This window comes from Haemaphysalis longicornis, unplaced genomic scaffold (genome assembly GCF_048455015.1).
Source record: "Haemaphysalis longicornis isolate Haplotype H1 unplaced genomic scaffold, Haemaphysalis longicornis Haplotype H1 scaffold_9, whole genome shotgun sequence".
NCBI lineage: Eukaryota > Metazoa > Arthropoda > Arachnida > Ixodida > Ixodidae > Haemaphysalis > Haemaphysalis longicornis.
Genome location: NW_027526460.1, coordinates 15,779,208 through 15,802,772, shown reverse-complemented (window position 1 = coordinate 15,802,772; position 23,565 = coordinate 15,779,208). Strand labels below are relative to the sequence as shown.

The 23,565-nt window shown below is 44.9% G+C and overlaps 1 protein-coding gene and 1 long non-coding RNA gene across 11 annotated transcripts in view; one reads left to right on the top strand and one right to left on the bottom strand.

Moving 5' to 3' along the window:
* The window catches only part of LOC144153074 (uncharacterized), a 621,787-nt gene that overhangs the window by 236,975 nt on the left and 361,247 nt on the right, over positions 1-23,565 (bottom strand). For 5 of the 10 annotated variants that reach the window (XR_013319297.1, XR_013319301.1, XR_013319303.1 and 2 more), the window contains 2 exons: positions 21,962-22,005; positions 17,765-20,287 (listed from right to left, as the gene is read on the bottom strand). The exons of the other annotated variants lie outside the window; for them this stretch is intronic. This is a non-coding gene — a long non-coding RNA (uncharacterized LOC144153074). Of the gene's footprint in view, positions 1-17,764; positions 20,288-21,961; positions 22,006-23,565 lie in introns of those variants that run through there. 10 annotated transcript variants of the gene reach the window in all.
* Jeb (low-density lipoprotein receptor domain-containing jelly belly protein) overlaps positions 8,184-23,565 on the top strand; it is a 198,303-nt gene continuing 182,921 nt past the window's right edge. The window contains exon 1 of the mRNA XM_077684720.1: positions 8,184-8,973. Coding sequence (XP_077540846.1) covers positions 8,640-8,973 — 334 coding nt within the window. The 5' untranslated portion in view covers positions 8,184-8,639. The remainder of the gene's footprint in view (positions 8,974-23,565) is intronic.

Sequence of the window (23,565 nt, the reverse complement as noted above, 5' to 3'; positions counted from 1 at the left end):
AAGAAAAAAGTCAGGTTAACTGCTTGTGACGAACTAGCCGACAAACGGATTGTGGGCTTTAAATACTTCCTTCAGTTTTTTCAGGATTTCTCCAGAATTATCAATCTATGGGATTTAAGCTTAAAGCATGTTCTTTTGTTTGTCTTTCGTTATACGCAAGTGCCGGTCCATTTCACATCTTGCGAGGGTGGATTCTGTAAGGCAGAATTCCGCTTCCACGGGAGCAAATTATTGCTGTTTTCGGGATGGGGAAGTTGTGAGTAAGCAAGCACTTACCAGTGTTTTGAAGTATCTGGAATATTTCTGGAGAGGATAAATAAGAAAGATGAGAGCATAAAGCAAATTACGAGTTGTCTTGCGGAGGAGTGCCTACCGAAGCTACGTGCCTCCATAAGGAATTACCCGCTTATCGTTAATTTTCGACTGATCCTTTAGTATAACAGTCGGCACGGAAATAACAGCAATGCTGAGCGTTTGTGACGCAGGATGATATTTGAAAAATGAGATATCAACTTACGAATGCCGCCAGAAATTGAATGGCCAACTCTGTGTACTTGGATGTCATTTGTTTTTTTCCGAAACTATAAGTCGGTCATTAACTCCGGAATATAGTACTACTTGTAGCAAATGAAGGACCAAGAGATATGGTCGGAGGAAACCGAAAAAAATTACGATACAGCGGATAACTTTTCAGAAAGGCACGGACAGGCACATCAGTCGTCCTGAAGGTATACAAAAAAAAAAACACTTAAAGTAAGTACCGATAGAACTTAGTAGCCAAACTTCTCCCTCTCTTGAAAAAAGGAGAAGAAAAGGTGGTTGATAACTACAACGGCTTCTCGAAAATTTTCATACATACTCGTGGCTCAAGCCGAAAACAGGTGGACGTCCACCGCCGCAACTAAGCAGAAACCAATTTCGGTAAAGAATGCGTTTGGAGACATTGAAATAATATTAAGGAGCATTTGGGTATCGCAACTTGATTTGCCATTCTTCTTAGAAGGAAATCATGCCAATCTTGCCCTGTGCTGTCCATTTACAGAAGTGAATTGTATTCTGAGCCTCAAAACAAAACAAAACAAAACACAAGAAAAATATAATCTGAAGCGCGTTAGTCGTATCAAGCCCAGTTTTGTCAGTACCAAAATGACAGAGTCAAATGAACATTAAAAAAATGTACAACACTACAACAATTGAGAAAGGTAGATAAGGAAAATTTGAAAGCAGAAGTCCTCTTACACATTGCCTCCTTGTGTGTATTAAAAATTTGCCACCCTAACTATATTGCCGCGAACCATGCATTGGGTTTATTTGTGTTTTGCTTTTACCGCCCGGCTGCGCCGGTCTGTGTTATCTCTGTTACAAGGGAAGCGCGTGTTCCATTCTTTCTTTCTGTGCCACATGTGTAATCTGTTCTGATAGGGAGAGCATTCCCATCTAACGTGAACAGCCCAGAATAATCTTTTTGGATCTACGATGTTCTAGATGTGAATCGACGGTTAGAGAACCACGCGCGCCGAAAGATAAGAAGCCTGCAGAGGAGACGCCGGGGTATTCGACTCGCCGTAGCTCGCATGCGTACGTCACTTTGTTGACTGCTGCCTCATCGCCTCTGTATTCTTTGAGGTGTTAGGGGAGCACAAGTTCGCTCCAATAAACGTGTTTTCCTCGAAGAGAACTGCGTCGTCTGTGGCTTCGTGACAATGTAGTGTTGTTCTATGCGCGGCGATAAGCATTTGTGATGCTTTTGCCTCACTCGCTAAGTCAACCAAAATCAGCCTTGCTCGTGATCGCAAATATCCCGTGCCATCTCCACTAACGTTAAACCTGCGGAGGGGCTAAGCATGTAGTGTATAAATGTATTCTTGGGGCCTTGGCGTTTCTGCCAAGGAAAATGAAACCTTTAAGGGGTAGAGGTACACAGCTTTACTGTAAAAGCCTCTTGTCTTGGAAGCACGAACGTCTCTAGCGCTAGGCGAAAAACGAGTGCCCCGGTGCTTTTAATTGCAGAGCACTTTATGGGCTCGCCTTGTCGTCTTAGTTCACTAACGGTCGATGCGACTGCCGGAATAAGGCGGCGCATCGGGATAACCGACCCAAGTAGAGCATTCTGTACCGGGGTCATGGAGTCACGCTGAGGCTTCGAAATCCACGCGGTTTAAATAGTCATAACCCTTCGAACCTCGTGAACCGGTGGCGCTTGTCATGCATCTCCCCATTGTTTTACGCAAAGAAAACTTCAGGTACATTTCAGGCAAAATCTGCGTATATAACCGGAGCCCCCGCGTTCATTTACCTAGGAACGCTTCTTGGGATGGTTTTTACGATAGTGGGCGAAAAAAGCGGCCGCGCAAGGAAAAAATGGCGAGTTCGAAATAGCGAAAAAAGGCTCCAGGCGCGCAAGAAAAGAATGTCGCGTTCGAAATGCTGCAGGAAGGCTCCAGCCGCGCAAGAAAAAAATGTCCCGTTCGAAATGCTGCAGAAAGGCTCCATACGCGCAAGAAAAAAATGGAGCGTTCGAGAAGACGCAGAAAGGCTCCAGCCGCGCAAGAAAAAAATTACGCGTTCAAAATGACGCAAAACAGCGCCAGCATACCAAAATTAAAGCAAGCACAAAAAGAACAGACTCCCGCTGGCGCAGTTTCAGGCAGGGGGCGCGCGAGCACTGTGAAGGCGGTAAATTGGAAATGCATTGGGTGGCAGCAGTGAGCGGATAACGGCGCTGCAGCCCATTATGGCGAATCACTTCTCTGCACTTCCGACAGCTTTCATATTTAGTGGAACGGCTTTGATTTTTTATTTGTTCGGACTGTCGTTTTACTTTTGCATCGGGGCGATTACTGTTTGAGGGGGGGGGTAATGCCGCGAACCATCCACTGGGTTTGTTTATTTATGTTTTATTTTTGCCGCTCAGCTGCGCTGGGCTGTGTTATCTGTGGGACAAGTGAGGCGTGTTCCATTCTTTAATTTTATGCCGCATGTGATATCTCCATTGATAGGGAGAGTGTTTTGAACTGACGTCACAATCCTAGGATAATCTTGTTTGATCTTCGGTGCTCTGGGTGTAATTCAACAGTTCGAAAAACACTTGCGCCGAAAGATGAATGCCCGCAGAGCAGACGCCGCGGTATTCGATTCACCGACACAGTCTGTGCACGTCACTTTGTTGATTGCTGTTTCGCCGCCTGTGTATTCTTTGAGTTGTTAGGGGAGCACAAGTTCGCTCCAATCAACTTGCTTTATCTTCAAGACAGCTGCGTCGTCTTTGGCTGCGTGGCAATACGACGGCTAATGTATACTGCACATAATAATTATCTTCTTAGCAATGCAGTTGTGCTGAAAGGTAAGCCCCACTTTGGGGATAGGTGTAATACCCGTGCCACACGTACACGAAAAATGACATTCGGTGTTAAAGGGCTTAAGATACCGAATTATAATTAAGCAATAGGAATCAGTGTGTATGCATAGGTCCCTTTCGATCATTGTTTTTACCAATAACAACCGGTGTGCCTCAAGGGAGCGTATTGGGATCAGTGCTCTTTAATGCCTATATTAATGATATTGTTCAGGTAGATACAACAGCTAAATTTATCATGTATGCGAATGACAGCGCCATATTACTTTCTGACAAAGACGAAAATAATTTAATTGCTAAATGTAATGACGTGCTAGGGAAGCTCCAAATATGGTCGCATTTAAATAGAATAAAAGTTAATACAGCGGAAACAAAAGCAATTATTTTCAGAGCAATAAATAAACCAAGTAAATTTCAACACTCGCATGTATACGCAGGTAGCAAAATTGACTTAGTGTCTCACCATAAAAATTTTGGCGTCATTTTTTCTGCTCACCTTAGTTGGGATGGTCATGTAGACAGCATATGTAAATATCTTTCTGCCACGACTGGAGCACTGTCTCGCTGTCGTGCGCTGCTCCCAAGAAGGGTGAAACTGAACATATACTACGTGCTTTTTGCATCGCATATCAATTATTGTAGTTTAATTGGGGCTTCCACGACGAAAACAAACATCATGGAAGTATTACGGCTGCAAAAAAAGATCATCCGTTTAATCACCAACGTGCCTAACCTGTGCCCAACAGAAAAAATTTATTTCCCATGCCACGTGTATCAATATCGAATTATGCGCTCCTTTTCATTTTCTTCCCCCCCCCCCCCCCCCCAATACAGAGACTATATTACTCGCCTGGCTTCTTTGCGACAAAGCGAAAACTTGGCTAGCACCCGCATTTCTGATTCTTGGTTCATCCCACATTTCCTAACCAATTATAAATTAAAGTCGCTACAACACAATCTCCCCTCCCTTCTAAACAGCTATAATAAGCACAGGGAAAACTAATTTTCGGGGATCACGAAAATATTTTGTGACCTTGTAGACAAATTTGTAGTTATCATGAAAGTCGCAGACCTTTGTTTTCGTTTTTCGCTCTCTGCAATTTGTAAATGTTTGTGCTGCTTAGTTTTTATTCCTTGTCTGTAATGTTCTGCTGTTTGGGATTGATTTTGTATAATTTACATCCAAAAGCAAATCTTGCCTACCAATGTATGTAACCTGCCGTTTAATTGAAAGACGGTTTAATCAGATTTACAGTTTTGTTGTTTGCAAATTTCGTATATTGGATGTATGTGTATCATGTTCTGTTATGTTACGAAACCGCGTAGAGCTTTGATGCTGTAGGCCGTTATTGCCATGTAACGGTTTGCTGGGCCTCGTCAAGCTGCTATTGCATCTTTTAGCTCAGCAACTGTGCACAAATTTATGGTAAATAAAAGAAAGCTGCGTGTACCCACAAAAAAATAATCACATTATTTGGGCGGGCCGGTCTACCGGTGAAAACGCAAAGGCAATTAATGTGTTAGACATGATAGTGATAATGACGAAAAACGGAAATGCACTCGTATTTTGGAAGTTGTTAACGTAGAGAAAAACGTCGTACACGGGTTAAAAATGTTTTTTTTGTAAAAGAAAACATTATAAGACATAGTGTTTTCTATAAAATGGTGTTAACCATTTCTAAAAGTGCCTTCAGCAGCTGCCGTCGCCTGCAAGCGGTAGCCAAATCCGAAAAATTTCAAACGACGAGTAACACGATGTCTTGACTTTTGCCACTGTTTTAGTGAATTTCGTCTTCTTGAGAACTTCGCCAATAAGTGTGCACAGAAAATTGTCTTATTTCGATGTTCAGCTATGTTTCCGCGTCGACACTCTGGTGCTTAGAGTTTTGTTGGTTTCATTTGGTGCTCATCACGTTGCAGAGCAGGCAAATTTAAGGAGTTAGTGAAGGCGAATGAGTTGTGCAGAACTCTTTAAACCAAAAATAACATTAGAGCGAATGGCACTAGATTTTTTCGTGTAGCAGGGAAATAATGGTGTTAGAACTTAAGGCATTAAGCACTTAATGTCATTTTTCGTGTACGGGTGGCATGGGTATTCGCTTGGTATGTGTAATCCGGCTTTCCCACATAGCGTGTGTCACGATGAAGCGTGGTAATCTACGGAGAGCGTAGGCTTACAGCCCTGCTTGATACTCCTCTGCACCGCGCCACCCTTTTCCCGAGTCTTGTAGACTCCTCATCACACGAGGCGTCTGTCTCCCACCTAACACTGCGCAACGCCGCGGGCTCATCGACGGGCACTTGTGCGGGGCAGTATAGACATCACTGTTTCTAGCCACAAAACGCGTGTGTCCTTAAGCTGCGACGTAGGGATCACGACACTGTATTTGTAATCCAGCATAGCAAACCCTCAGTATAGCTAAACCGCAACATAGCAGACCCAGCAGATCGCCAGCTTCGCCGGACTTCCGTCTTCACGGGAAGGAACAGCGCTGAGTTTCTGCCACAGACACACTTTCCCAGCAGCCGGATTTATTGAAATACCGTATTTGCACGATTGGAACGCGCACTTTCTCTCGTTAATTACGCTCTTGCAATTTGTAGGCGCGTGACAATGGCTGTCGAAACTGAAATCGGCTTCAAAGTAACCAGCAGCATCACTACGGACATGAAGTTCTCCGAAAATTCAACTAGATCATTCCGAAAAAATCCGTCAACACCAAGTCAATAAATTTTCTGCACCCATTCTTCTATGGGCATGCTTTTGCCAGCTTTTACACATATTTCTGTTGCTTCAATGAACACCTCATTTTAGTTATTATAGACCGGACGAGGTGCCACTATGAAGCGTTCATTGAGCCCAGGGTAAATGTACTTGCTGACAGCGAGGGGAACCGAGCAGCATGATGCCTACTGGGCGTCTCGGAGACATGAGTGAGGGATTGACGTAAACACAACAGAGCCAACTTTTTATGCCAGGCTTCACCGGGCCTCAACCCGAACGTTTTCGAGAACTTGGTGACTCCCAGGTGGAATTAATAACTAACTAGCAGTGAATGAAACAACGGGCTGTCATGTGTAAAATAATGAAGGTGAAGACAGTTGACATCGTAAACACTTTCAATGTTCACCGCTACAGTTTTGATGCCGACAGGAGCTGGATAAGCAAGTATACGAAGCACAGCATTTTTGGCTGACATGGCTACGAGCGCGAAATAAACTGTCTTCGGCTAGGTGCGTAGTGTCATGTCTTTTACAACTTCGCAATTCAATCAGAGTGAAATTATTTGTTTCAAATTTTCCCTACGTAAAGTTACCTGCGCGTTATATTCTGGGTTGCGTTAGACTCGTGCAAATGCGGCATTGTGTTTACTGGCTTCAAAAGCGTGCCGTTTTCGTTCGAATCGCTGGTTCCTGTCCACAGGGGCGTTGAACTTAAGGGTGGGGGTGAAAGGGCTGGGCCGGGCGAAAGTGTGACAGATGCAATAAAGCGGTTGTGACCTAGATGTAGGATGTACTTACCTACCCACCGTTTCTACCTTTTTATAAAACCCACCGAAACACGCCTGCATGCTACCTAAAATTATTATGCAAAGTAAATGTTTTGCACGGACGACGATCTCTGCACTCTTCAAGAAGAACAGGTAGGCAGCTGATCAAACTTTGGCCAGGGTAAATTAAAGGGTTAAATAAAGGATTTAGCGTAAAGGAAACTATTGACATTCGCGCCTCGTCACCGTGGTTTCAGAATACGCACCGCATGCACTTTCACAGATGAAAGCCTACGCCTCTCACGTATTATAACAGGCTTTTAATACTGTGGTTACGCTTAAGCCAGGCACGACAGTAATTATGAGCGGAAAGAAGCCGTAGAAAGCACTACGGAAGCAAACTTCAAGAATAAAAGCCCCTCTGCTGCGTTGAGCGTAAAGCCTGCTCAGCCTCCCATAAACTCAGCCGACTCATTTGTATCCAGGTGCACCTTCCAGCCGAATACGGTCTAAAAAAACGGGGGAAAGCTAGTAATATGTAAAAAAGCAGCCCGCCTGACTTGCCTAAGCGACATCGACAGTCGTGTGTCCTGCAGAATGCCCAGATGCTTTCATACTGTTTTCGGTCAAATAGGTTTTATTTTCTAGGGGCACAAAGAAACGCCAGCCGCATGCGTGTATTGGGATGTATCATTTTCCGTTTCGTTTATGCAGGACGCAGCTCCGATGAAGGGAAGGAGAAAGAGGGAAGGGGAGGCATCACTCATAGGAGAAACAGTCGAAGAAGGAAGCTGCTTCCTAAGACACGCCGAACGTAAAAGCTTCGGCCTCAGATGCAAAACTGGCACTGGCGGGGAAACGGAAAGCCCCAGGGCCTGGTGTGGGAGCCTTTCGAAAAAGGAATTGAAACAAAAGGGGAGAAAGGTTACTGAGTGCAGCTAACCCTGAACACGCTCCAAGGCTTCAAAGGATCCTCACTCCCCAAACACGCCCGGTCAGAAATGAAACAGGACGAAAAAGGAGCAGAAGAATAAAACCCTGAAAGAACAACAGATCGGGACCGGTCTACGGAGTCCCGACGTAGTCGCCGCGCCACAAACGCACAGACGCGGACCCCCGTCGTGCATCGGAGCACAGACGGGAAAGGAAAAAAAAGGAATCGGCCCGGCGGGGAGCAGTAAGCCCGCGTGCTTGGCGCGGTTGACGTCATCGCGAGCGCGACCCCGGATTGGCCAGTGGCCGGGTGCGCGCAGGCGCAACACGCGCGTCCATCGGGGCGCTCAACTGCCTTCCCGCCCCTTGGCGCGCGCGGCGAGAGCGCAGGGGCGCCCCGATCTGGCAACTCTCTCCCGCGTGTGTAGGCGCGAGCCAGAATGAAATAGCCGCGCCGCGCCGGCCACACCGCGTGTGCTGCTGCGAGCTGCCGTCCCTCCCAATTCGAGCGGGAAGAGCCGACTACCCCCAACGCCACCATGCTCGCCGCGCCGGCACCGTCGTTCGGCTACCCTCTGCTGCTTCGGGGCACCGCGGCTGAGCGCGCTCGCTACTAACCGCGCTCGCACGCTTGTCAACCCCCCAGAACTTCTCTTTCCTCTCATCCGTCCCGTTCCACGATCCGTCGTGCAGGCGCCGAATAACACCGGGATAGCCCCCTCCACCAGTGGGGAAAGAAGGAGGCCCTCACGCTTGTCACGTGTGTGATCTCCCGCAAACGCAGGCGGACTTTTTTACACCCAACGCGGGAATTCCGCGCTCACTGTGACACTGCACCCCGTTGCTGACGGATACTCGCCATGCGTCTCTGCTTGATGCTCCTGGCCGCCCTGTGGCTGTGCGGTTCGGAGGCGGCGCGGGTCGGATCGCCGTCGTCGGCCATGCGCCGGGCGCTGTGGTGGAGGCCCGAGGCGTACTTGGAGCGCCAGGTCCGAGCCGGGCCCAAGGCGGGCCCCACCGTCGCCAAGGCATCCTCCCTGGGTCCCGCGGGATCCGTTGCCCAGAGCGGCACGAAGGTCGGCGCCCCGGCAGCGCCCGGCGAAGTCGCGCACCCCGAGGCTGCAACTTCGTCCAAAGCGCAGCAGTCCGTCAGGTCGCCCCGGGAAGCCAGGCAGTACGACGTTCCGCAGATCGGTGAGTTTCCTGGGGGCTCGGTGTTTGAGCGGGTGAAACTGATCTTCGGTGTGGCAGCCACGGCCTTTGCAATTACCTATAGCGATTTAATGAGAAAATTTTTTTCTCACTGAAGTGTTAAATGCAAGAACCTAATATCACTTCCCCTGCCACAGTAAATACAATGCAGAAGTGTTTCTCCCGGAGCCAAGCTCTAAGCTCTAGCCTCGTGGCACGCAAGAAAGGCCGGGAAACGGATGGCTGCGACTTACTGGTTACTAGAACATTTTATACATGACTTAAGGTTGTAGCTTTGTTTTTTCTGCAGCGGCAATTCTTATTACTGTTAGTTGTACAAGTAAACTATATTAATGTGTTCTAGTGCATGTCATAAGCCTTGCTCAGTTTTCGCAATTTTCAATACGTAGCATTGATTTCTTGTCATAGCAACAGGTAAGTTACCCTGTCATGACAACCGCTGAACAAAAAGGCCACACAGATAAAATGTTGAAGTTGAGAAGGGTAACTTGTACCTGAACACCACAAAGCAAGAGGTATCTGTTTTACATGAACAAATACGATGTCAACGTTGAGAAGCCATTTCCAGGGTAAGGATGTGGATGTGACTGGAGATAGTTAAGTTGCATTCAGTTTCTTTTTGCGCGATCAAATGTACCCGTTCACCGCTGTTGATAGCACTACCGCAGATTCAAGCCGTGTTGATTAAATAGTGGAGCAATGAACTTTGCCCTACCTTAAGATGGAGCCCGCCTAATCGAAACAGCTTTCGGACTACAAAATCTTTGTGAGTTTTTCCACAGGACCATGTGCAGCTATCCTCTTTGAAGGCTACAATTTTGTAATCCCAAGAGTTTAAAAGACGTTTTGTCAATCCATGGTTCCAATCCCCTTTCATCTCACTATTTCGGAAATGCTCGAAACTAGGCCGACAATTTTTTACTTTGGCACTTGTAGCCAAATACTTCTACGTTTGTATACAACCATTCATGACAACTCCTCCACTTTTCCATCACCAAGCAATAAATTTCAGCACCAAAATTCTTTAAGCCACACGGGAATAACTTCCGTGGAGACAAACTTAATGGCGAACAATCGCAATGAAGTGGTCTCTGCCACAATAATACTCTCTTTGTGGCAAAGAAAGCTTTACAGGCACGCAACGTGGTGTCTTTTTTTGTTTTGTTTTGTCCCAGTTGTGAGATGGCCTTGTATTTTTGGTGCGTCATTGCAGTCTGTAACATCTTGTCCACGCGGTAATTTTTATCACACATAATTTTACAAGCATAAAAATGCTCCTTGTAACTTTAATTGCCTTCACTTCTTGTAAACGAAACTGGTTTTCCCGCAACCTTTTGCAATTGAACCGTAAACGCGAGTATTGAGATGATGAGCGCTGTACCCATAGAAGTATAAAAGTCTATAAGTTGTCCACCAAGTATAAGTTATCGCAGTTATATCAATAAAAATTACTTAGCATGCCGAGTGCGTGCGGGTTTCATATTACCCCTCCCACTGAAATGCAATAAAGCTTTAGTCAGTCATTTGTGAAAAAAAAAAGGAATATTTAGAGGCAAGTTTAAATATTGAGAAAAGCAAACGCATTACAATGTTTTACGGGCAGAGCGCGAATACGTTCATTATTTATGCATGGTCTTTCATTTTAAAAAGAGTTGCTTGTAATTGTTCTTTCAACGATTCCACTGGAGCGTATACATTAGGTCAAGATGGAAAAAAATAAGTGAAAATAAGTGAAAACATATAATTGAGCAATTTGCAAAGCACTCTATTCACTAAGAACAGCGATACTCCGCATTGCATATAATGCACTACACTTCGGTATTAGGTTATAAAGAAGTAGGTATCAGGCAAGCTAAGATGTGAATGAAAAATGTTTGAAACTCTTGAGGAGTGATGCAATCTCGTCTCAATTAACGTCAACTGTCGGTTCCTGAAACAGTGACAAACTTAGGCAGTTTGTGCGAGATTTCTAGATGAAGCTAGGAAGCCATCAATATCATGGCAGCTTACATATGCAAGGAATAGTGTATAGATGTAATTGTTGTAGTGTACTGTCGTATCTATTGGGATGGAACTGTTGGTTCCTGAAGGATGTCCACAAGAAACATCGCCTCATACCTGCTGACGTAACCGGCTTAATGTGACTGCATTTGAGCACTGGATGAAATAACAACATACAGGTGCGGGAATGCGACAAATGTAATGAAATACAGTGAGTAAAGGTAATAAATAAGCTAAACCTGCAAATATGTGTTTTTTTTTCGTTTGTTGCAAAGTATAGGGGCTCATTTCATGTATTTTACTTTAGAAGTGTGTCTTCGAAAATAATTTTATGTATAGAGAGTGTAATGTCTTCAATAATAAGTAACAAATTTTTTCTTGATGTTCTTCAAAATACTGTGGGCACCAGAAACTCCATTTCTAAACAGAACAATCCGAATACGGAACTTTCATTAGCGTAGCTTGTATAAAAGATCTTGGGAAGCTTTCTTTACTGTTTTCTATGTTCACATGCATCCTTGTGCCATTAAAAATTACCCCGCCAGAATGATGAAGGCAACGCAATGCAGGAAGCGCTACTAGCTTTGATTACTCCAGAACAGTGGTTCCCGCTAAATAAAATATACAAATAGGCACCTCGTTGTTTATGGAAATTTCAGCTTCCAAACCGACAGACGAACGCGAAATATTCGGAACAAAGCGAAATTATTTTGCTTGTTTCTTTTATTCTTACACGTGCGAGCCCGCATGTTGTTTCTTCTTCTTGCGCACCAACAAACGTCTTAAGAAGTTATTGCCGAGTTTACAGATCAAATATTTTATGCACATTCCAAAAATGTAATTCTCCAGCGTTCCCTTCTTTCAGAGTCCTGCCGCGCTTTTCTGTGGTAACATCCGCGTTTTGTGTACTTAAAAACACGAATTTGCTTAAGTCGTTGCTTAGCAACCTTTGTTGGGGAAACTACGCAAAGCCGCTTGTGTCTTTCATGACTCGTTTGGAACAAAAGACGCCGCATATCTTGAAAGCAAATGCAAGCCACCACTCAAATCGCATACAGTAAAAAAATACAGAAGAGCCAATTTCGCTCTAAAATTACAAACTGCCATTCCCACCGTGTTTTTTTTTCTTCTGCCTATTGAAGAGCTTATAGAGGCTTCATCAAAAATAACCGCCAGCAGTCGATCTTTTAAAACAACCGGGCCGAAAATAGTACCAGTATGAGAACCTATCTTGACAACTGGTTATTCATTGGCTTGCGAGCCGAAGAGCCCCACTCCAACATCGGATCGGCATGCACGTTCCGGAAGTAGGGTAGCAACAAGAAATCCGCATTGTCCATTTCAGGTGATACGCAAACAGCTATATCACCAACTAAAGTTTACTTTCGGTGGTCCTACTCCTATTTTCAGTAGGGGTAGCTAGCCAGACAAATTGCATTGATAAGTCGTGATTAGACACAATTACAACTTTGCAGTGAGATATATACGCGATGAAAGCACAAACATTGGAGCCTTTTCTGCGAAAAAAACAAAAAAGCAAAACGAGTTCTATTGACAGCTGTCGCTTTTAAACGGCGCAAACAAATCTACTACAGAAGCGTAGCTCTCAAATTTTTAGACTTCTCTAAAGAGAAGGTATTGGTTAAAAGAAAAAGGTTGGAGTCAAATATAACAATTTCGCTACTTTACATAAAGTTTGCTGTTTAAATCATTGTATTTATTGATATCGGTTCCTTACCGTATCAGATATCCCTGTTTATAGAAGTAGACAACAATTCTATTTGCACATTTACTAATGAGTGCAGTTGCAGCATACTGGCAAAAACAAGACAACTGAGACGCAATTTATTCTTGAGTAACATTCGTCCGTGCTTACTTTCAGAAGAAAGTTATCGGGTAAAAACGGCGGTGGCGGCTTCCTTCACGTTCTAAAAGAAGTAACTTGTAAAGGATGGAACAAAAGCCTTGCCGTGCTTTCACAATTGCGCCGATCGTCTGACACAATCGGTATTTCCAGCACGCATTCACGGGTGCGCGTATGGATATAAACCTTTTTAGTTTTACGTAACTGCGATGTTTCGTCGTGACTTAGGCGGCATAAAGGACTGCCTCTCGATCTTCAGTCAGGTAAAATGATAGCTAGACTATGGGTGAAAGAAAACAAGAGGTACACATCGGAGTACAGTTGGCAAGAGTGCGTCGGAAGAAATACATTTGGTCTGAATGTGCATTTAGCGGGTTAACGCATAACCCCCCTAAGTCCATAAAAAAGGGGGGAATATGCATCAGCAATGTCATCAAATATGGCTCTTAGAGTCTCAATCGTGGAGGCCTTCGCTTCCAGCAATCTTTAATGTATTTGGAAAATTCTTCTATATTCAGTATACTTCAATAAGATGTCCCAGAAAGCGCAGCACGCCGCATTTGATTTTACTGGGAAGCCTGTAGTGCAATTCAACAGGTGGCATTGCGTGGCGTAGGTTGCCTTGAAAGCGAGAGCCCCTTATGTATATCGGCAACTTAGCCAACGCACACACACACACACACACACACACACACACACATATATATATATATATATATATATATATATATATATATATATATATATATATATATATATATATATATATATATATATATATATATATATATATATATATATATATATATATATATATATATACGAGCAAGGTTTTCCTGGACGCCGGTTAAAACGACAAAAAGGCGTTTTCGACCACGGTGAAAAAAGAAGAACGGGTTTAATAACGTTTCGGCCGAGAGGCCGGCCGTGCCTAGAGCAGAATTTTTCGCATAGGCGAAGACTTAGAGCAAGAAAGAAATGAACGTTGACAGGAAGCGTGCTCTTCCCAAGTTTTAGTTGCCCTCAAAGGCTACCGCGGAATTTTAAAGAAACGCACGTTCCCTTCGGTGTTGTTCACGCGATACCAAAGCCAGACCCAAGAACAATTCTCAATTAGTCTCTTATATCATCATTCTATACATCGCAGAAAGAGAAGAAATCTGAATCACGTCGACGAATCCCCGCATCTTTAACGTTACTGCTTCTTGGTGCACAATGTAGAGGAAGGCACCCCGCCGCAAGAAAACACGAAAAATCTTAAATCCAATGAACAAGTCTGCGGTACATCGTTTAAAAAACATAGCGTGAAACCCAGGCGGACGCGTTTTGTCCTCAAAACAAGCTGCTCTGGGAAACACCATACCAAAACCACTTTTTTCCCTTCTCGCTAACAAGACGGGCCAGCAGCAGCATCGCATTCTTGCGCGGTCATAAAGGTCTGGGCCGGCTCAGTGCGGAGCCGGCCTGCTGTCCCGCTGCGGGAGAACACATAACACAAGGCGGCCGGCCGCGACAGAGGCGGCCGAGCCAGCGTCTCCAAAAACCATTACGAAGCAGACCAAGACCCGCAGCGAATTCCGAGCTGGAGGCAAAGGGGGGGCCGCTCCCGTTACTCCTTTCTATCGCCCGTTCCACAAAAGCCATGGTGAGAAACGGCCTCCTTGTATGTGTTGGCCCCGCTTCGGCTGGGTGGGCTTTCAATACGGGGCGGGAGATAACATCTCCTTTAGCAAACACTGGACCTGAATCCGAAAATGCAACGTGACGCGTGTCGCTAGCTGGTTTCGAAGGTCTCAGATGGGGAAACGCGGGACGCAAAGCTCGACAGCAAAACCAGGGCACCCGATGTGTATGTGTTGTTGGCTAGCACAAATGGGAAAGATTTCTGCTCAAAAGTTGTTGAAAATGACCTTATTGGGACACGTGGCCTCAAACTGCTAGGCAACACCAATAATAACAAAGTGTTTCCTGACCTGAAATAAAAATATTAAACATAAATGAAGTATAAGTTGCGGCGATTCAGGCTCGGTGGCAGTGAGAAGATATAACCCCGTGATTAATCCTTTCCTTCATTCCGTTCACCCCAAAAAAGGCGTCACCGAAACGCGACAGCAGATGCGATGGCAGGATAAATACCGTTAAGTTTTAAATTCGATTTCGATTTCAAATTTTAAACCGAAATATAATTTTCAAGGAGATGGGCTGCTTGGAAGGCTGCAGTAGCACGAATAAACTGCATTCGCATGCTAGAAAAACTAGACCAGTGCAATGAAGGATGGGATGTTGCGTAGCGGGGCTCAGTGCGCGTGGCGCCTGTACGCCTTTTTTTTTAAACAGTGCCAGTTGAATAATACCGGAGACTATACAAACTCTCTGGAGACAATGAAAAATACGGCGTACACCAGCAGGTGTCAATATCCTAATTGGACTTGCTGGCATGCGGCGATTCCGACGTTTTGAGACAGCAGAGGTAGCGAAGCCCCTGCATATATACGTTGTCCTGTTTTCTTCCAGGATCATCAATGTAATTTCTGCAATATTTTAACTACATTGGGGGTTGCTTCTTTCAACACTTGAAGTCAAACAGTCATCTAGGGAATCGACTGAAGCGGGCGCTTGCCTTTTCTTCTTTCGTTACTTGTCGTTACTAGTTGGACACTTATTTCGTTTTTTTTTTTCACCACAGTTTTGCTAAGTTAAACACAGGCTTGATTGTGCGTACGGAATCAGAACTGCGTGCCGTTTCTCTAGGCGCACAGTTATTAAACAAAATTATTTTTAATCTCTGTGACATTTTGCCTTAATTTCTGTTTCCGACATAATTTTTTTTTTTGCTTTTACCCCACCTATATCCAATCTAAATGGAATGAATTCCGTATCTGCCTTTTTGATTGCGCCACATCAAATTATTGGGGCGGAGGAATTGATTTTAACGGCAAGCGAAACTTTATACATTTTACCGAGCAGACTTCCGCGGCATTCACTGCCCTAAAGGCGTTAAACTCATTGTCGTGATTAACATGGCTGATAGTGTCCAAGCCACACGTGGTTATAGCAACAGGCTACTGCCGCCCACAAATTTTCTTTTATTCTTTTTCCTGCAACATGGTATCAACTCCAACAAAAAAGGGATGCAGGCGGGATGCACCCGTGAAAAAAAAAGTACAGCTGGAGCAAAGAAAAAGAGGCCACAGCGGGGTTGGGGGGAACAAATTTGACGGAGTCGCCCAACATAGAATCGAAAGCGGCGGGGATAAAAATGATCGGGTCGGCCAACTGCACGTCTTTTAATCGTCGTTTCAAGTGGTGGAGTTTCTTTTCTTGTGTGTGAGCGTGTGAGCGACGGCTGGCCTCAGCAAATAAAACAAAACCCGGCTGTGGAGTCATTACGACGACAAACTATCGATCGCGCCACGGTCACAACAGTCCTATACGGGGCAGTTCTCCTTGCTGTTCTCTTTGCTCATTATTCGTCCCCGGACTTGCCTGCTTAGAGAAAACGACGACCACCCAGTTCGTAAGACAGCCGAGGGAGTAGACAAACAATGCAGAAACGACGGGAGAATAGGCAGTTGCGAAAGAAAGACCGAAAAAAGAACGCGCAAGTCGCTGTCGTGCTTCCTTTTTTTTTTCTTTTTCGTGTCGTAGCAACACTTGTGCGTGTGCGCAAAGCTGTTTTAGCGGCGTCAGGCCAAAACGGGATTGAGTGTGTATCGCTGTGGCTATTTTTTGAACGGCTGTATTCGCGCTCGATGTCATCGTCGACATCTGCGCGTGCTATTTTGAAGCATGCGCGTATATCGACAGACCCATTTCGACGGGCCCATTTTCTTCCAAGACGCTTCCTACGTCGCGCGAACATGTTCCGAGATGCCACTGGAGAACGGAATCGAAGCGGGGCACTCAAGGTAGCAGCGGAAGCGAAGATGGATCGGGAACACCGGGAGGAAAAGATAGAGTGGGTTTGAAACTAAAAATTGTGGGGTTTTTCTGAAGGGTTATGTCTGCGGAAAAATCCCCGAAACGTTTCCAGTTTTACTATTATTGTCAGTTTTATTATATGCGTGGGAGAAGGATGTGGGAAAGTAAATAAGCGTCAAAGATAGAAGTAAAAGGGCGAGGGTTAACTTATTCCCGCGGTAGGCTATAGAGGAGCTATATTATTTATTTTTATTTATTTACTTATTTGTGAAGTGTAGGGAACGTTGGGCGTACACAGGAGCCGTAAATATCCGACGGCTGCCCATTCGCACGCACACAGGTGGCTTTAGCTGCATTCCTAGTAAATAAAACGGATGATATCTTTAAACAAAATCTATGTTTCATCATAAACATTGATTGTAAGTGTAAGCCTTGATTATGTAAGTCCAGTGACTTCGCTGTCTTATGCGACATGCTCAACACCGTTTCATAACGTACTATCTATGCGCGTAAAATGCTCTGCTCCGTATACATTTGAGAATTAAGTCCAACAGATTCTATCAGCCGTATATATTTGAGAATTAAGTCCAACAGATTCTATCAGCCGTCAATTAGCTCTTCCTAGCTATAAAGAACTAGGGCCTTAAGGTAGTGTGGTGTTGCCAAATGTAAAGTCCGGTTCTTGCCATTTTTTTAGGTTAGTCATAAATAATGCAAACCCTATGTGTTTATTGTTCAAGCTCTTAGTGGGAATTGATTCACTGATTTATTTTTTATTTTTATTATTATTGTTTATTTTTTAACTATTTATTTATTTATTTATTTATTTACAATTTACAATGACGAACAGGAAAGCAAGGAACAAAACTGGATTCCCTTTCTTTTACAATGCAGCTAATTGCGGACAAAATTAGCAGACACGGCAGCAGCAGCGTGGAAATTTGAGTACGTCGTTGCTTTCTCGACCGTAACAAGTAACAGGTTATCCTTCGTGTGTACTGAACTACTTGTAACCTGCCGTGTGTCTGGTCACGTAATTTCTGGCCAGTCATTTCGAAGGTGCATGTTCCAAGCGTCGATTTTTGGACCCTCATAGAATTGCGAAAAGCATGAGGCCTTCTGTGCTGGCGTGATTCCTCATCATCAGTGAAGGCGGTCAATTGCTAATGGTTCGCATTACCTCAGAATAGAAATGACAGGCAGAAAAAAGAGCACTGAAGGTCTGGCGCACATTTCCAAACGCGGGTCGTCGTCGGCTGGGTATAGGTCTTCCTATTTTCGCCATAAAAATCGAAGCAAAACCGTAATAAAAGCGAATGCCCATAGTGCTTCGACTCATTTACTAAGGGCGAACAACATCCTGTCAGGCTATGAGGGAAATGATTGCGTCAAAGGGCAGTATCAGAAGACGTGAAGGACATTCAGCTCTGCTTTTTTATGGTTTTTTGTTTCTTTTCCTGTTGCTTGTCGTTAAATGAGTCAACAGGAAATTAAGATTCTGATGAGCGTGTATGGATTTGGTACCGAAAATCTAGATAAAGCCGTAAAGTAAAAACTAAATGGCAGCTGCTGTTGATTATGTGCAAAGGAGCGACATGCTGCACGCAGGAAGTCAAAGGGCTTGACATTCCACATTCCGCTTTACTTGGTCTGGTAAATCCAAAGGTAAATGAGGAAGCGTTGAATAGAAAATGTCCACAGTCAGTAGAGTTGTTGACAGGTAAATCTTGATTTTTTTGGTCGGGTCACGTCGAAAAGTGTAGTTTCACATGCGTGCCAGTTAAAAACGAACCCGCCAGACCTGACATGGTCCAGCCGACCTGACATGGTTTATTACGTGGTTGCATTTTAATTACTAATATAGCAGATCGCTTAGTTAACACGAACCGTTCTGATCAGAGCATAACCTGTTGAGGGGAGAACTGGTAATCAACCAGACTTCCCTTATCGTTGCACACGTATTCATATTTGAACCCCGATTTTATGTACGGCCTTGGTGAAATTGCCAATGTAAAACTGACTTGTCTCGCCAATTGGTTCTGTTGTTTTTGGCGGCCCACTCATCCATCATCTCGTTTAACATCGTCTTTATAAGCGACAAAGCCGCAGGTACAGCTATCTTTGTGCACATTTTAACAGCGATGCTGTTTGTGCTGATTGTTGGGCCGGCGAACGTGCGCAGGAAAATATCACAGAGCAATGACGTCATCGCACGCGCGGCACAACTATTCTGCAGCTGTGCCTCGCGCGCTCGGGAGAAACTCGTGTCACCACCTGTCGGAGGCGCAATACAACTGGTTCAAGGGAGTCTACAATGAAGGGGATTTGCGAAGGACGTTTCGGGGTTGCTCTTTAAAAGTTCTAAAAAAGCAATAGCTAACGTACTTGAATGCAACATACGAATTTCGGCGGGTCCCTTTCGATGTGAACGTATGCTGAATTTGCTCACTCACTCACTCACTCACTCACTCACTCACTCACTCACTCACTCACTCACTCACTCACTCACTCACTCACTCACTCACTCACTCACTCACTCACTCACTCAACTTTATCTTCATCTTCATCTTCATCTTTATATTCTTATTCATATTCGTATTCAGTGCCCTCTCGCAACGTTCGTAAAGGCGTTTTCTTTGCAAAAAGGAGCTTTATGCAGAGATGCACCCTCTACAGGGGTGAAGTGAAAAACATTGTAGACGCTTTGAAAACAATTAGAAAGAACTTTGTGTATGAAGCCATAAATTAGAATGAATGAATGAATGAATGAATGAATGAATGAATGAATGAATGAATGAATGAATGAATGAATGAATGAATGAATGTCTCGGAAACTCACTAGAACAAAATGTTCCCACATTAACGAACCTCGTTTTGTGCTAACGATGAAATGCTTCGGAGGATTTCGTGCTCAGATCATAAGACTGATTCTTTGACCTACTTTGTAAAATTCCGCCTCGAATACTGTACGCATTTCTTTATATTCAATCTAGATGGTTTCTGTCTCAGTCATGACTCCTTATGTAAATTATACGCAAGCGCTGAACTAACCACAAAAAATTGCGTTACAACGCTTTCTTCACACGCCATAGAACGAAAGTCATTCAGCGAAGACCGAAATATTCGCCATTACGATGACAAAAATATAGGCGCAGGAAGAGCAGGTCTGCAGCCTCATTTTTTTTCCGTGTGGACGGCTGGCCTTTGGTGCACCGTATGGTGGGCGGCCCAGCAGCTCGTGGTCCTGGCGCTACGTCAATGGCCTGTAGCGGGGCCTGACGAACCAGGGCGTCCCCGAAGTGTCGTTCCCATCAAGTTCTTTGTGCAGCCACCGTAACGACGTGTCTCCGATGCACCATGGGATTAATAGAGGGAATTGCTTCTTGCGATGGAGAGCCTCGCAGGCCAATAGCGGAATGGATAGCCGGTGCGGGGTGTGCGCTGACATTTAGGAATAGAGACGCACGGAAATGCGACGTCTCCCGCTGTTCATCCTCCTACGTGCATCCCCTGAAGAAGACGAATCAGGAAGGAAAATAATGTTGTAAGATCTCCCCCTAACCTGTGTCTAATTAAACTTCAGTATTTAATAGCATATTACAGAAAGGAATTGACGTGCTTCGTACATTATTATCATGAACTGGTTTTAGTCACCAGTTATTGGGTATTAGGATTTCGGATGTTGTGAATATCATGTTAAAAAAAATTAACAGTGGCTCAGCTCGGCTATGCCGGGTTATACGTAGCGTGAGCTAAGCTTCAGCTGGTTATTCTTAGGTTTCCTGGTTGTCTAGGATTAGCTGACTATCATGCTTACTGCTGCTAAAAAGATTTCAAATCCAATACAATCTAATACAATCCAAGTTAATCCAAATATATTCAATCCAATTCAATCCAATCCAATCTAGTCGCGCTGGCGGTGGCTCCAGCGTGCGAGCTGTGCGCCGCGAGACGTCACTGCTCCCCGTGCATGCGCAGCACGGATCTCCAGGAGCCACTCGAAACTGCTCAACCTCGGCCAGTGTAGCTCACGCTACAATAAAGTTTTACTGCAATTATCAATGTTTTAAGCCTGTTTTCTCCTTTCTCCGTGCTGAGAAACCAAATGAAGAGCTGCCCTTTTCGTAAAAAGCGATCATGGGGAAGAGAGGACAAAATCCCTCCGGGAACAACTTTTTATGAAACCTCTTCCGTTAGGACCCTCGACGGAGAGAAGGGGACCTGCTTAATCCTAATTTATAGTGCAGCTGTTCCGAATCTGCAAAGACATTGCGATACGGAGACACACTTCTCGTTAGTACCACGCTTCAAACACCTTGGCGAATCATTCCTGATTGTCATTACTGACGGATCCTTATTGTGTGTGGGATCGTAAGCTCTATCGCGGTCCCGACGTCACCCTCGCAACTCGAAGTCTGTAAACAATTTTGCGAGGAGACGTCGCAACAAAGTACCGCAAAAATCCTGCCTCAACTTACTATTGTCCCCGCAGCACTGGCATCTCCGTACTCACGAAGCTGTCCTCAGGCTCAAAGTTACACGGCTTCCGTGGCAGGTCGGTTAGTTGTTGGCCGCGTGCCTAATTGGGTCTCAACGCGGATATGCTCGTGCACGACGTACTAGAGTTGTTGGTCGACATTACCTGCTCTAATGCACCACTAAAGGCTACGGTTTATAATTTTGCCGATGTACAAGTGAAACATTTGGCTTCTTCTGATTGAAAAGAAAACATGGGGGCATTGATTCGAATAACAAGACCTGAAGTGATGCTGTGAATGAAGCCTCGTACACGCATGAACGAAAAGCGTGAATCCTTGGTTAGAAAATTGCATCAAAGAAGGGCGAGACAGTATCAAAAAATACAACAAAACACAACAAAGGATGTCGCGACCGGCATCAAACGTAACAAAAGCAAGGCATACCGAAAAATGGCGCCGTCTGGCGCTGTCAGTTCGAGCGGTACCAACAACAGCGTTTGTCTGCTCTAACCTCACAATTCCAGTCAGCTCCACCAGATGACCCTTTAATTAGCCAAAAAAGGAAAAGGGAAACTGCCGTGAGCCTCCGTTGCCCGGATGAGCAGCGTGGCGCTGCTAACGCAGCCGAGACTACGTGAACCTCATCATTTCTGCTATTTACTTGCACGTGCCGTGCCTATAAGCTATTGACTTCGCATTTTCTTACCGCGTGTCCAGCTGGAGTACTCCACAGCAGGGGGGAAGGACAGTCTGAAAAGCGATCGCGGCAACGGTGATTTAACAATGAATTCTACGTACTATATGGCGAACCATGTGATGATGATGATGATGATGATTATTATGATGATGATGATGGTGGTGGTGGTGGTGGTGGTGGTGGTGGTGGTGATGACGTGACGATTCCACAAGAGGGATGTTTTGGGAACTGAAAGCGCAAATTAGACACAGACAAACAAAGGAGACAACAGGACGAGCGCTAACTACCAACAAAATATATTTGGAAAAAACCCACAATTTATATATGCCACGCTTTCCACTTGCATACCACCACACATGCGCAGAGACACTTATAATCGTCTTAGATAACAGAGTTCTTTTTGTGAAAGGGATACAGATTGTGTAATCACGCATTGAGACTGCAAGCTATCTATTTTTTCAGCTTCCATAATTTCTCTGGTTAACCTATCTTTATTCTTGCCGATTATGACGCATTTGTAGAAGAGTGGTTCGCAGTGCGGTTTGTGGTCACACGTGGAACAGTGATGCGCTAACCATCCGCCACTCCCATTTTTGACATTGCCAGAGTGCTCGCGAAGCCGGTCATTAATACAACGACCAGTCTGCCCAATGTAACGTTTGCCGCAAGAAAGGGGAATTTCATAAACCACGTTTTCTGTGCATGTTGTGTGCTTACATTTATGTTTTATAACGCAACGGCTAGAGCGCTGACCCCGGTGATTGCTCATTATGCATAACTTGCCCAGTTTTTCTGGGGCAGAAAAAACCGTTTTAATATTGGCACGCCCTGCAATTTTCTTCAAGTTTTGGGAAATATTGTGGAGGTAAGGTATCACCACGTACTTTGGACGGGTTTCGAGTGAGGCCGGCTGCTCTCCCTGCGTTTGGGCCCGCAACTTTTTAAAGGGACACTGAAGTGATATGTAAACATTGCGGGATTACTTGCGCAAATTGTAGTCCGGAGTCCCCAGGCCATGTTACGACCACTCTGGGCGCGTTTACGCGATTTTATTTAGTAGAAAAATTAATTCGAAAATGCTGTCCTCCTCTCTTTACGCTCGCCCATTTTCTGCGGCGTTTTCGTGTGACGTCGAGAGGAGCCGAGCTCGCAATTGGCTGCGCTACTGCACGGCTCCCCGGCCTTCAGACAGAGTCTGTCGGCCCAGCGTTTCGTCTGCCGGCCGCCGACGGGTCGTCGCAATTCGTTCGCTCAGTTGAAACGAAGCCAGGACACGTTTGTGAATGGAAGAATGGGCCTTTCTTTACTTGGTTAGTTTGTACACTGTATCTAGCTCCAAGTCAAGGTCGCTTCACACAAGCGCTGCACAAGCGCACATGCGACGCTTCGCTGACTGGTACGCCAGTAGGAAAATATAAGGCCTCTTGAAGGCGGGAGAAGAGTCAGCGAAGTCAATATAGGTACTAAGGAAATAAAATCAACTGATATTTTTACCGTACAGCGTAAAAATAGGGTGCGGGAAGCACTTTTTTGCGCTGGGCGAACAAGCAAAGCGGTCAGCAGCACGACTAGGCATCTGCGAACGCTTTCCCGTCTACGAAATGCAATTGCTA